Source organism: Salvelinus namaycush, chromosome 35 (genome assembly GCF_016432855.1).
Source record: "Salvelinus namaycush isolate Seneca chromosome 35, SaNama_1.0, whole genome shotgun sequence".
Classification (NCBI taxonomy): domain Eukaryota; kingdom Metazoa; phylum Chordata; class Actinopteri; order Salmoniformes; family Salmonidae; genus Salvelinus; species Salvelinus namaycush.
In genome coordinates this window covers 12993064-13007758 of record NC_052341.1, presented here as the reverse complement: position 1 = coordinate 13007758, position 14695 = coordinate 12993064, and the positions used below count along the sequence as shown (strand labels likewise).

General features: G+C 40.8%; 1 protein-coding gene across 4 annotated transcripts in view; it reads right to left on the bottom strand.

Moving 5' to 3' along the window:
* The window catches only part of LOC120029463 (F-box only protein 11-like), a 41125-nt gene that overhangs the window by 13156 nt on the left and 13274 nt on the right, over window positions 1–14695 (bottom strand). For 3 of the 4 annotated variants that reach the window (XR_005473583.1, XM_038974692.1, XM_038974694.1), the window contains exons 2-4: window positions 4315–4445; window positions 3677–3758; window positions 3218–3362 (exon numbers count right to left, since the gene is read on the bottom strand). Coding sequence is in view for 3 of the 4 variants with exons in the window: in XM_038974692.1 (XP_038830620.1) it covers window positions 3218–3362; window positions 3677–3758; window positions 4315–4445 (358 nt within the window). In the remaining variant the exon portion in view is untranslated. The remainder of the gene's footprint in view (window positions 1–3217; window positions 3363–3676; window positions 3759–4314; window positions 4446–14695) is intronic. The other variant, XM_038974693.1, reaches the window with a different exon arrangement.

Genomic DNA, 14695 nt, shown 5'->3' with positions numbered 1-14695 from the left:
GATAACACTCGGTGGTGGGAGGGGGGGGTCTCGGAGGTAAAGACATGGTGTGTGTTCCAGATCGGTCCATTGCAGTCAGACTGTGCAGAATCACTGGTCTACAAATCACCTTGCATCCCAAATTGACAACTCACTATGTGATCAGGATTAGACTCTGTGCATCAGCTTGCTGAAACTGCTGATTAACTGAGTGGTGCGGGAGGGAAAGGGATGCGGGAGGGACTTGAATGGGGATGTCCATTCTATTGCTATGGTCTCACCATCCATCCATCCAGTCAGAATGAATGGCAGTGTGTCTCACCATCCAGACACACACCATCAGTCAAACAAGGCTGGTCATGGCTCACTTCAACACCATCATCCCGGAAACCTTAGATCCACTACAAATCGCATACTGCCCCAATAGATCCACAGATGGCATAATCTCAATCCACACTGCCCTTTCCCATCTGGACAAAAAGAACACCTATGTGAGAATGCTATTCATTGACTCAAGCTCCTCATTCAACACCATAGTGCCCACAAAGTGCATTACTAAGCTAAGGACCCTGGGACTAAACACCTCCCTCTGCAACTGGATCCTGGACTTCCTGACGGGCTGCCCCCAGGTGGTGAGGGTAGGCAACAACACATCTGCCACGCTGATCCACTAGGGATGCGTTTCCAGTCCCCTCCTGTACTCCCTGTTCACCCACGACTGCGTGGCCAAGCACGACTCCAACACCATAATTTGGTTTGCTGACGACAACAGTGGTAAGCCTGATCACCGACAATGATGAGACAGCCTATAGGGAAGTCAGAGACCTGGCAGTGTGGTGCCAGGACAACAACCTCTCCCTCAATGTGAGCAAGACAAATGAGCTGATCGTGGACTACAGGAAAAGGAGGGCCGAACAGGCCCACATTAACATGACAGGGCTGAAGTGGAGCGGGTCGAGAGTTTCAAGCTCCTTGGTGTCCACATCACCACCAAACTACCATAGTCCAAACACACCAAGGCAGTCGTGAAGAGGGCACGACAACACCTTTCCCCCACAGGTAACTGAAGAGATTTGTCATGGGTCCCCAGATCCTCAAAAAGTTCTACAGCGGCACCATCGAGAGATTCCTGAATGGTTGCATCACCGCCTGGTATGGCAACTGTTCAGCATCCGACCATAAGGCTCTACAGAGGGTAGTGCGTATGGCCAAGTATATCACTGGGGCCAAGCGTCCTGCCATCCAGGACCTATATACTAGGCGGTGTCAGAGGAAGGCCCAAATAATTGTCAGACTCCAGTCACCCAAGTCATAGATTGTTCTCTCTGTTACCGCACGCAAGCGGTACCGGAGCGCCAAGTCTAGATCCAAAAGGCTCCTTAACTTCTTATGGCTGCAATCCCGTTAACGGGATGATATGACAACAGCCAGTGAAAGTGCAGGGCGCCAAATTCAAATAACAGAAATCTCAATTAAAATTCCTCAAACATACATGTATTTTATACCATTTTACAGGTAATCTTGTTGTTAATCCCACCAAAGTGTTCGATTTCAAATAGGCTTTACAGCGAAAGCACCACAAACGATTATGTTAGGTCACCGTAAAAATCACAGAAAAACACAGCTATTTTTCCAGCCAAAGACAGGAGTCACAAAAAGCAGAAATAGAGATAAAATTAATCACTAACCTTTGATTATCTTCATCAGGACTTCATGTTACACAATACATATGTTTTGTCCGATTAAGTTCATATTTATATCCAAAAAACTCAGTTTACATTGGCGCCATGTTCAGAAATGCCTCCAAAATATCCAGAGAAATTGCAGAGAGCCACGTCAAATAACATAAATACCCATCATAAACTTTGATGAAAGATACATGTTTTACATAGAATTAAAGATACACTTGTTCTTAATGCAACCGCTCTGTCAGATTTAAAAAATCTTTACGGCAAAAGCACAATATTCAATAATCTGAGAACAGCGTTCAGCCACAAAAGTAAGCCATACAGTTACCCGCCAAATTGTGCAGTCAACAAAACTCATAAAAAGCATTATAAATCTTCACTTACCTTTGCTGATCTTCGTCGGAATGCACTCCCAGGACTCCCATAAGAAATGTTTGTTTTGTTCGGTAATGTCCATCATTTATGTCCAAGTAGCTACTTTTGTTAGCGCGTTTAGTACACATAGCCAAATGCTCATGCAGGTCCAGGCGAATGTCGGACGAAAACTTCAAAAAGTTATATTACAGGTCGAATAAACTTGTCAAACTAAGTATAGAATCAATCTTTAGGATGTTGTTATCATAAATATTCAATAACGTTCCAACCACAGAATTCCTTTGTATCTATAGAAGTAATGGAACGCAAGTCGATATCATGTGGAATGCGCATGACCAGGACCTGGCTCTCTGCCAGACTACTGACTCAAACAGCTCCCATCCAGCTCAACATCACAGTAGAAGCTTCATTCAACGTTCTACAGACTGTTGACATCTAGTGGAAGCCGTAGGAAGTGCAAACAGATCCATATCCTACAGTGTTTTCAATAGGCGATGAGTTGAAAATCGACCAACCTCAGATTTCTCACTTCCTGGTTGGATTTCTTCTCAGGTTTTTGCCTGCCATATGAGTTCTGTTATACTCACAGACATCATTCAAACCGTTTTAGAAACTTCAGAGTGTTTTCTATCCAATACTAATAATATTATGCATATATTAGCAACTATGACTGAGGAGCAGGCCGTTTACTCTGGGCACGTCTGTGCACCTTTCATCCAAGCTACTCGATACTACCCCTGCAGCCATAAGAACTTAACAGCTTCTACCCCCAAGCCATAAGACTGGTGAACAATTAATCAAATAGCCACCCGGACTATTTACATTGACACATCCCCCCCGCCCGTTTTTACACTGCTGCTACTCGCTGTTTATTATCTATGCAATATTTTATCCCTACTTACATGTACAAATTATCTCGACTAACCTGTATCCCCACACATTGACTCAGTACCGGTACCCCCTGTATATAGCCTCATTGTTATTTTGTGTTACTTTTTTAATTTATTTTTAATTTAGTAAATATTGTCTTAACTATTTCTTGAACTGCAAAGTTGGTTAAGGGCTTGTAAGTAAGCATTTCATGCTAAGGTCTACACCGGTTGTATTCTGTGCATGTGACAAATACAATTTTATTTGAAACAGACAGCCAACCAAACAGAGACACAGCCACTCACCAGAGGATGGGATCATTGGCCAGTTCACTGAAGCGTTTGCAGACACATGCTGCGCGACACAGGTCCTGCTCCAGCAGGTAGGAGAAGATCTTCAGAACCACCTCGTCTGGCAGCTTCTCCTCGAGGTAGTGCTCCGCAGGCGCTGCTAGTGGTGAAAGCAACGAGATGGACACTTTATTAATGGAGGTTTTCACACATCCAAAGTAATAAACAGGAGCTGGACAGAAAGGATGTCCAACACAGAGAAGGGCCATTTTTAACCTCCAATTCTCATAACATGTTAACCAACATCTTCAACAACTCTCCGAAACCTCTGTCGTTGGTTTTACTCTATTGTGTATGTCATTGTTGTCTTTTAAAGATTTTTGTAAGATTAGCCAGAGGTGAGAAGTGACAGGACAGTGAATATAATAAATCTAAATTCAACAAAAAGTCTGTAAGATCAAAGTATTATTTTACCTGGTAAATCTTGAGACTTTCCTGACACTCTGGCACGTTTTGTCCGATGGCCAAAGTCTTCTGTGGCTGAAGTGGAAGCACCCTGCACACATAAAAAAAAATAAAAAAAATTGTTATAAGCCTTGATAGCTTTGACACGTTTTGATAGAACAGACAGTGGTCATCTGCTTAAAACGACTGTATCAATATTTCAGCATTGTTTTTAATAAATCAAATTCTTCAATTAATCACTACCGCTAGTGAAATACTAATCAATTATGCAAAGACGAAAGATTAATTATCAAATTCAGCCCGTGGGTGAAAGGACGACATGCTAAAGACACCATTGTGGGTGGAATGCATTTCCCACTGATATTGCTCAACAGTCTAGGTTATAATGTCTGCAATATGTCTTTATAACCAGTGGCACTCAACAGCCCGAGTTAAGTGAGCTGATTCATTATGGCAGATCCATGTTCAGCAGGCAAACAGATAGAAGTGTCATGAGTAGAGCTAAAATTAGTCATTATTCTACATGTCAGAGGTATCATGTTTGTTTTACATAACATATGTCTACCTATATGGTGCACTGCTTTTGACCGGGGCATAGTGCACTTTATAGGGAGCCATTTGGGACACATTCCATTCTAATGACTCACCTCCATGTTAGTCTTTGCTGGACACGCTGCTGTTCTCTTGGGTAGTAGAGACTTTCTTCGAAGTTGGTACGGACTATTCTGAGCTCCTGGGCCGGATTCTTCTGCAACCATATCTGCAGGGACGTCCTCATCTGGAGAGGAAGAGAGGACACAGTCAAAACAACCATATCTGCAGGGACGTCCTCATCTGGAGAGGAAGAGAGGACACAGTCAAAACAACCATATCTGCAGGGACGTCCTCATCTGGAGAGGAAGAGAGGACACAGTCAAAACAACCATATCTGCAGGGACGTCCTCATCTGGAGAGGAAGAGAGGACACAGTCAAAACAACCATATCTGCAGGGACGTCCTCATCTGGAGAGGAAGAGAGGACACAGTCAAAACAACCATATCTGCAGGGACGTCCTCATCTGGAGAGGAAGAGAGGACACAGTCAAAACAACCATATCTACAGGGACGTCCTCATCTGGAGAGGAAGAGAGGACACAGTCAAAACAACCATATCTGCAGGGACGTCCTCATCTGGAGAGGAAGAGAGGACACAGTCAAAACAACCATATCTGCAGGGACGTCCTCATCTGGAGAGGAAGAGAGGACACAGTCAAAACAACCATATCTGCAGGGACGTCCTCATCTGGAGAGGAAGAGAGGACACAGTCAAAACAACCATATCTGCAGGGACGTCCTCATCTGGACGAGGGGAAGACAGTCAAAACCCTCTTAGCTTAAGCTACGACAAGTAGAAATGTTACGGCTGCACAGTAGTGAGCTACATTTCCTTTGCACAGCGCTAAAATCTTTCACAGAGTAGAGTTCTAGAAGTCGGCATGCCTCTCAGATCACTGACTGACAGCAGAATATTCGCCTTCATTCCAGTCAGTATCTTCTAAATAAAAGAGGAATACGTGAAGAATGAAAGTTAACTACATGAAGTAGCTAAGAGAAAACATTTCATGTAGTCCAAGGTCCCGTAGACAACACTGCTTCCTAGCCTGTCACAATAACTGCTCCCTGGCATTTTAATTAGTTGTCATGTTAAACACTGTATTCAAAGAACTATAGAATTAGAATAATCATTCTATTTCCATGATTCCAACAGTTCACCTAAGTGTTTTGCTCTAAATCACAAGTCAATCGCAATTGCAACATTTGGTAAAAAATAATGCCTAGATTGTTTGCCCATATCGTGTAGCCCTATGTGGCAGTGTGGAAATTACCTCAAATGAAAATTGTTTTATACTATTCAATTCAACCAAAAACTATCAGAATGGAGAAAGACCCATTGAAATCACTTAGAATATGTGTGATGTAGGGCTGGCCCCATTTAGTCGACCAGTCGTAATTATTTGTATTCATTTCTTTATGGTGCACACGACACCTATCTGATTCGCGCCTGACTGAGTGGACTAACCCATTGCAGAGACCATGTGGATGGCACAGTCCACCACTAAGACGTGATACTGAAATTGTATATGGTTATATTATATTTAAAAAATTATGGCGCAACACTAATAAATCAAATATTATTTTATAACAAATGCACTCTCCCACATTGGATACGGTCGCTGTCCGCGGTTCTGAAATAATCTTCAGTGCGCTGTAGAATTTGCGCCTTTCCCTATGTTGCTATGTGCATAATAGCAAAGTTAACCAGCATATTGGGATTGAGAACAATGCGGCGGAGGCAGCAGCAGAGATGAGGAAACAGCCCTTGCCTTAGCCTAATTGTCTAAGAAAAGTGAGGAGAGAAGAAACCAACTTAATTAGGTCTATAATCAATAACCCAACTGTTAAATGTGCCTGGCTTTATAAATCATCCCTATATATCTACATAAATAAGACAGATCCTGCTTCTGTTGCCTGTTTGAGTGTTTGTTTAATAGCCTGCTGATTCCATGAGCACCAAGCCTCATGCAACGGCAAATATCAGATAAAGCAATCTCACAGATTGAGCTGTTTCTAATCTTTAATATGCTGTAATAAAGGCTTTACACATTTTTTACATTAGAACAGACTAGTATTACTTAACATTTATTCAGTGTTGTTTACACTGTTCCAAACAGGCAGAAAAATAACTAATCTAACATCTGTTTGACACAATATGCACGCAGCTCTCGCTCCCTCGTCTTATTGTTATTATTACAATCATCATTATAATAATGTAATGTTGTTATCAGTAGGCTTAGTATAGCATCCTTGTATAACCACCATCGAGCTGTCGGCCGAAGAGCGCGTCCTGTTTAGTCTTAATTACGTAACTTACTTAGGCCTATATTTCAATATATAGGCTACAATATCAATCAATCATTCATTCCTTCCATCACACAGCATACGAGACATTCATGCTTTGAAATGCAATCCAGGATTGTAGTTTAAAAATGAAACAAAAATGGAGCTTTGAATAATTAGCCTAAACAATAAATCAACCGCAATTCACGAATGCATGCAACCGTCGTTATACCGCTGTAATAAAAGGTTGATATATATTTTAAAAAATATATAGAAAAAAGTTTTTTACTTTAAAACATACACTTATTTAGTGTTGTTTACACTGTTTAAAAAAAATTATATTGTAATCTAACAGCAACTGTTCGGGCACACAATACTCTCGCCATGCGTGATCCTATACTCTCATTTATCTGGATCTCCAGTAGTTCCCACAACTAAGTCAAATGTCTTCCACAGATCTGACTTCCTCTTTCCCTCCTGAGCAACCAGTAAACATTCACCCGTTGCGAGTTTCTTTTTCACATGCGCCGCATCCATTTTGCTGTCATGTGTTACTGTATTCGGAGTTTGTTATAACCAATTTATTGAGGTGATTATGATAGGCTATAGCTCAGGCCATATTGTTCACATGCATGCGATGCTTACATGTTTTACGTAAAGAGAGCAAGGGTTGAGCGAATAGGGAATGTTTTTCCTAAACAAATTAGGGATTTCAGTAACAGAACTTTTCAGTCAAACAAGTAAGAAACTAAATGGCTGAAATGATGTAGAAGCTTCAGCACAGACAGCGCAATAAACACTTGCTGTGGTGCCTTTACGTTGCAGTAGGGAGGAGAGAAAGACAACGTGCACCAGTCACACGCTGTCATTTGTTTTTTTAAACAGTGTGACCATCAGGCTCTTTGAGTAATTTGTGTGTCTTTATTATCTAATCAAACAGTGTGCTTAAAGCATTAGACAAGGTCAGTGGGGCGGCAGGTTGCCTAGTGGTTAGAGCATTGGGCCAGTAACCGAAAAGTTGCTAGATCGAATCCCCGAGCTGACAAGGTAAAAATCTGTCATTATGCCCCTGAACAAGGCAGTTAACCCACTGTTCCTAGGCTGTCATTGAAAATAAGAATGTGTTCATAATTGACTTGCCTAGTTAAATAAAGGTCAAATAAATAAATAAATAAGTGCATATGTAGTTGATTTTATTCAAACACATAGGGTGTGTATCTATCTATATATTCAAACAAATGTTTCCATATTTCGACCAATTGATTGGTCAAAAGAACAAGACGACTCTCGGTCAACTAAGATTTTTTTTTTTTTTTTGTCGGGACAGCCCTAATTGTTGCTACCCTAGGGTCACGCACTATTCAAAGCAAATTTAGAACTTTTATTATTCAAAAACATAAAACATCGTCAATTTAAAAAATATGATATTTTGGTCATATTGCCCGGCCCTAGTATATACACACCATATACAGTGGTGTAAAGTTCTTAAGTAAAGTACTACTTAAGTAATTTTTGGGGGTATCTGTACTTTACTTTTACTTCACTACATTCCTAAAGAAAATTATGTACTTTTTACTCCATACATTTTCCCTACACCCAAAAGTACTCGTTACATTTTGAATGCTTAGCAGGACAGAAAATGGTCCAATTCACACACTTATGAAGAGAAAGGGAAAGGGGCATACCTAGTCAGTTGTACAACTGAATGCCTTCAACTGAAATGTGTATTCCGCATTTAACCCAACCCCTCTGAATCAGAGAGGTGCAGGGGACTGCCATAATCGACATCCATGTCGTCGGCACCCGGGGAACAGTGGGTTAACTGCCGTGCTCAGGGGCAGAACGACAGATTTTTACCTTGTCAGCTCGGGGATTCGATCGGTTACTGGCCCAATGCTCTAACCACTAAGCTACCTGCCGCCCCCATCCCTGGTCATCCCTACTGCCTCTTATCTGGCGGACTCACTAAACACAAATGCTTTGTTTTTTAAATTATGTCTGAGTGTTGGAGTGTGACCCTGGCTATCCGTAAATAAATAAAAACAAGAAAATGGTGCTGTCTGGTTTGCTTAATATAAGGCATTTTAAATTATTAGTACTTTTACTTTTGATACTTAAGTATATTTAAAACCAAATACTTTTAGACTTTTACTGAAGTATTCTTTTACTGGGTGACTCACTTTTACTTGTCATTTTCTATTAAGGTATCTTTACTTTTACTTAAGTATGAGAATTGAGTACTTTTTCCACCACTGACCATATACCAGAGTGTTTGGAAATAGCCATGCAATGGTTTTTCAATACCGTTGAAACTATTTCTTAGATGTTTTTCAATAAATGTTAATATTTGAAGCTACTTAAGTGAATACCTGCAGTTAACTTGTGCAATACGTTAGGAGATAAAGCATACACGTTCTTAATTTCACCAGTCACATTATGAAGCTTACCGTAGTTCACCAGAACGGTTGAGCAAGTTATGTGTTTGTAAATAGCACAATAGGAGAAAGCGGGAGCAGGTGAATCCAGCTGTGTATTGACAGGGCTGCGTTTTATATTGAAAGTCAGCTGTGTTTTTTGCTTCAATGGAGTGATTAGGGACGTGCAACTATAGTTTTCCTTCACAGAAAATAAATGAGCGTAACATATTCATCAGAAGACAACAGAAGTGCAACGCTATTTGGCTAGCAGCCACACAAGTAAATGAGCTTACAATGAAAACGCAAGGTCTTTTTTAGCAAAAACGACAAATGGCCATCCTATGTCTAATGTTTATCATCGAAAGAATGTAGCCAGCTACATTTCCTAGTGTTTTGTCTAAAGTTAATCTGGTATTTTACCAGAGAAAAGTAGTCTGGCTACGCCGAGAAAAGTAGCTACACATCAGTCAGAGAGATGTCTGCTGATAGAATGCCCGTTGGTGAATTCTCATCCAAGTGAAGAAGTGCAACTGAAGCACAGAATGTGTGATGCCGAGCAGAAATTAGAAGCAGCAGTTTACAAAACCCCCCTCGTCATGGAGAGCACCTCATATCAACAGCTGTGCTGAACGGAGCAGGTGACAGAACCAAGAGGAACCGGCTAGCATGACTAGTGATGCACAATATCGGTGAACATATCGTAATTGGCTGATATTAGCTAAAAATGCCAACATCGGTATCGGCCCAATGTCTAGTTTAACGCCGATGTGCAAAACCGATGTCAAAGCTGACGTGCATACCTATATAACGTAGGTACATGATGTAATGACGCCACGTAAAATGTTGCACTACACGTGCAACACAGCATTCCTGACCTAGCCCACAATGTCTGCTGTGTGGAGTGAGCAGTCAACAAGTCGAGCAGTCATTTGAAAGATTATGAAAATTTCAGCGAGACAACTAAAATGGCGAAATCCATTAATGCCAAGATAACAGAATTAATTTCCCTTGACAATCAACCGTTCTCTGTCGTGGGTGATGTTGGCTTTCGCGACTGGTCAAGCACCGGTACACACTAAGGTTACCAAGTAAGCTATTTTTCAGATGTTGCCCTACCGGAGTTACACTGTAATAGCGTCACTGCTATTAGCTTCACGACATACTATGGAACACTGTTTGGGTCTTTTGCATGTCAAAAAAGATACGTCAAATAACAACATTTGACGTGTTAAATAAGCGTTTAATTTGATACGTCAAATAACACAGTTCTATTGTAGAAAGTTGTGTGTTCTGAATTTGCAAGTGCAAGCCAAGCACCACCACTACTATCAGTAGCACTGTCAAAGCTGTACAAAAAAAGTCTGCAGACACCGGCCACGAAAGATGTGTTTACAATACCGCATTGGTAATAAAGCATTATTTGTCCGACCGCAAGTAGCTAGCTAGCTTAAGCTAGGTACCAAGCTAGCACCAATACAACCAGCCTGAAAACCATGACCAGTAGAAACTGCAGTCATTTTCATTATTCTTAGCAATGGTTTAGGAATCCTTGTGAGTAAGTATTAGCTAGGTAGCCACTTGTTGTTCGCCTATGGAAATTGAAATTCAGTTCATGAAAATAAATAGCTAGCCAGCTACTTAACCCTGTTGCCCAAAGCTAACGTTATAAGCAGCCAGCTAGCTTGCTTCATCTGGCTAGTGAGGCTTTGTCGGACCGGATTATGTGTTGTGAAGCAAGCCACAATATGGATTAGGCACAATAGTGGAATTTGCAGTTTGCCTTCAAAATAAAAGTACCTCTTTGAAAGTGATGCAGAAGGTTACAATTTGTGGAATCATGCCATATTTAGACTAGATAATGTTAAACAAGGTTGGAATGTGAAGCAATGAAATGGGGTATCAGCCTACTCAGTGACACCCACAGAACACAACTGTGAAGAATTTACGCAAATATTAGCGTTGTAGCTCTTATTGCGGGACTGTGACTGTGTGAAATCACCTCCCCAGTCAGCTTATTGTGTGTATTGACATTCATTTTGCATTGGGGATCAATGAAATTGGGTATCAGTCTACTCAATACCCAAGATATTCCTCAGGGTTATCAGACTCCAAAACATCCACGCAGTATTGTTTTTCCTCAGGAATAGTGTTCAATACACATAGGTTGACAAATGTGTCTCAATTCAGTTGTTTCAGAGTCCTGCAAAAAGAGCTATGACGCTAATGTTCTCTGGGTGTCACTGAGTAGACTGATACGTATGGATTGTGGATCAATGACATGGGGTAAGGCTGTAAAGTGAAATAAGTATGCCCCCAATGCAATTCTAAAGTATAATACATCCAGTGTGATTTCAACAGATTGTCAAATTATTGTCTTTTGTTGATTTTATACAATAACATTGCAACCTCGTTTAGCATGATCTATTCAATAATGGCATAATTCTACTATTTGTATTCATTTGCTTCACTGTCAATGACATACTTTTATTTTGAAGGCTAACCGCAAAGTCCACTATTGTGGCTAGCTTCACATAGATGGGTCCGACCACCATTAATCAAATAAGAACAGTCTTGTAAATTAGGGTTATTTTAGATGACACCTAGCTATATAGTTAGCTAGCTAACTATAGCTACTGAAACAGGTTGTAGTTTTGCTATGTTTTTGGGGAAGAACATTATTTGCATCCATGAGCTAGCTAGCTTTTTCTATGAACAGCACTGTAGGTGCGCGAGACAACTTTACCAGCATCATAGCATATGTATCGATTAATCGTTGTGACATATAATATACGAGTGATAGTGTAATCAATGTGTAATAACTAGGTAAAAAGTTTATGAACGCGTTAAATTATTATGTGACATTCAGTCATATTCAGGTCCTGATTGGTCAACAAGCTTATTTGTCAAATAGTGCTATTCGACGTACATCTTTTTTGACACTCAAAGACCCAAACGCCGTTCCATAGAAATCCTGGTTGAGAATGAAACGACTCAACGAAACAGGACAGCAAGTAAGTAAAATAAATAGGTTTTGATTATGTTTTACTGGTAATGGGGACATAAGTAAATGCCAACAAAATAACTTTTTGGTCAGTGTAGTGTGTGTGTGTAACCTTTATTTAGTGGGCAAGTCAGTTAAGAACAAATTCTTATTTACAACGACGGCCCGGGCGACGCTGGGCCAATTGTGCGCCGCACTATGGGACTCCCAATCACGGCCAGATGTGATACAGCCTGGATTCGAACCAGAGATTGTAGTGACACCTCTTGCACTGAGATGCAGTGCCTTAGACCGCTGCGTCCATGTGTGTGTTTTAACTATTTAACTGTACTAGAATGCTTAAAAGGCTGCTAAAATATAAAATAATCGGTTATCGGTATCGGTTTTTGGGGGGCAAGGAAAGTATCAGATATCGGTATCGGCCAAAAATGGCATATGGGTGCATCACTACTAGTGACGCAGTGACACATGGATGGTGGTGTATGCTGATCACAGATCATAGAATTATCAGCAGGGACAAAGCCCTCTCACCAATTCTAAGTCTCCTCTCTAATCTATTTTACATTTGTTATAGCATTGGCTATTCTCTCCTTTTAGCTGTAGTCATTTCCCACAAACTTTACCACTGTGTTATTCAATCTCTGTCTCAGGTTCCTTGACAGCATGACATAAGATAAATATTACAATGCAGTGCACTAACAAATTCATAAACTAGTTAGGAATATGTGGCGCTGGACATTTCACATTTGAGAAATCTGTAGGACCCACATACACTGGGTGCATAACCTTATTAGGGTGTCCACCCACGATACTCAGAACGACAGAAATCACATTTAGATTATGGTAATTCATATTAACAGAACATACAAGTCGAGGATGCAACGATGTGCGTCCTTCTTACCAAACTCTGATGTGCACTTCAAACATGTTAGAATAACTGCCACATTTACTTTCCTCAGGCTAGTGCTGTTCGATACTCATCTTGGCTATGTCAATCTACCATCCCCCATAGTAGAAAAGTTTACCTATTATATTGGTCAGCTTGTTGAGAAACAGCCTGTTCCAAACAGACTCTAGGACAGTTATGGGAAGACAGAGCCCAAATGAATACAACAACGAGGCCTAGGCTACATTAAAAAAAACATTAAAAAGCAATGAGTCTGATGCAACATATCAGAATGTTTAGCTTAAAATGTTGATAAACAAGTATTTCTTCACATTATAAGCAGACAAGGCAATAGGACACGCGCGAATGTTCATCCCATAATGCAAATAGCTGGAAAACACTGTTGTCAAAAGGGCACCTCAGTTTCATGTGACAGTGATGAAAATATCCATTAGAAATGGAGAAAAAGAGGACATCTAATAGGCTACTTTGAAGCAAGGTAAGACATGCCTCATATACAGTTGAAGTCAGAAGTTTACATACACTTAGGTGGGAGTCATTAAAACTCATTTTTCAACCACTCCACAAATTTCTTGTTAATAAAATATAGTTTTGGCAAGTCAGTTAGGACATCTACTTCGTCCATGACAAGTAATTTTTCCAACAATTGTTTACAAACATTATTTCACTGTGTCACAATTCCAGTGGGTCAGAAGTTTACATACACTAAGTTGACTGTGCCTTTAAACAGCTTGGAAAATTCCAGAAAATGATGTCATGGCTGTAGAAGCTTCTGATAGGTTCATTGACATCATTTGAGTCAATTGGGGGTGTACCTGTGGATGTATTTCAAGGACAACCTTCAAACTCAGTGCCTCCTTGCTTGACATCATGGGAAAATAAAAGAAATCAGCCAAGACCTCAGAAAAAAAATTGTAGACCTCCACAAGTCCTTGGGAGCAATTTCCAAACGCTTGGGAGCAATTTCCAAACGCCTGAAGGTACCACATTCATCTGTACAAACAATAGTACGCAAGTATACACACCATGGGACCACGCAGCCGTCATACCGCTCAGGAAGGAGATGCGTTCTGTCTCCTAGAGATTAATGTACTTTTGTGCGAAAAGTACAAATCAATCCCAGAACAGCAAAGGACCTTGTGAATGCTGGAGGAAACAGCTACAAAAGTATCTATATCCACAGTAAAACGAGTCCTATATCGACATAACCTGAAAGGCCGCTCAGCAAGGAAGAAGCCACTGCTCCAAAACCACCATAAAAAAGCCAGACTACGGTTTGCAACTGCACATGGGGACAAAGATCGTACTTTTTGGAGAAATGTCCTCTGGTCTGATGAAACAAAAATAGAACTGTTTGGCCATAATGACCATCGTTATGTTTGGAGGGGGGGGGGGGGGGGGGCTTGCAAGCCGAAGAACACCATCCCAACTGTGAAGCACGGGGGTGGCAGCATCATGTTGTGGGGGTGCTTTGCTGCAAGAGGGACTGGTGCACTTCACAAACTAGATGGAATCATTAGGTAGGAAAATTATGTGGATATAGTAACATCTCAAGACATCAGTCAGGAGGTTAACTTCTTATGGCTGGGGGGCAGTATTGAGTAGCTTCGATGAATAAGGTGCCCAGAGTAAACTGCCTGCTACTCATGCCCAGTTGCTAATATATGCATATTATTAGTAGATTTGGATAGAAAACACTCTGAAGTTTCTAAAACTGTTTGAATGAAGTCTGTGAGTATAACAGAACTTCTATGGCAGGCAAAAACCTGAGAAAAAATCCAACCAGGAAGTGGGAAATCTGAGGTTTGTAGGTTTAACTCATTGCC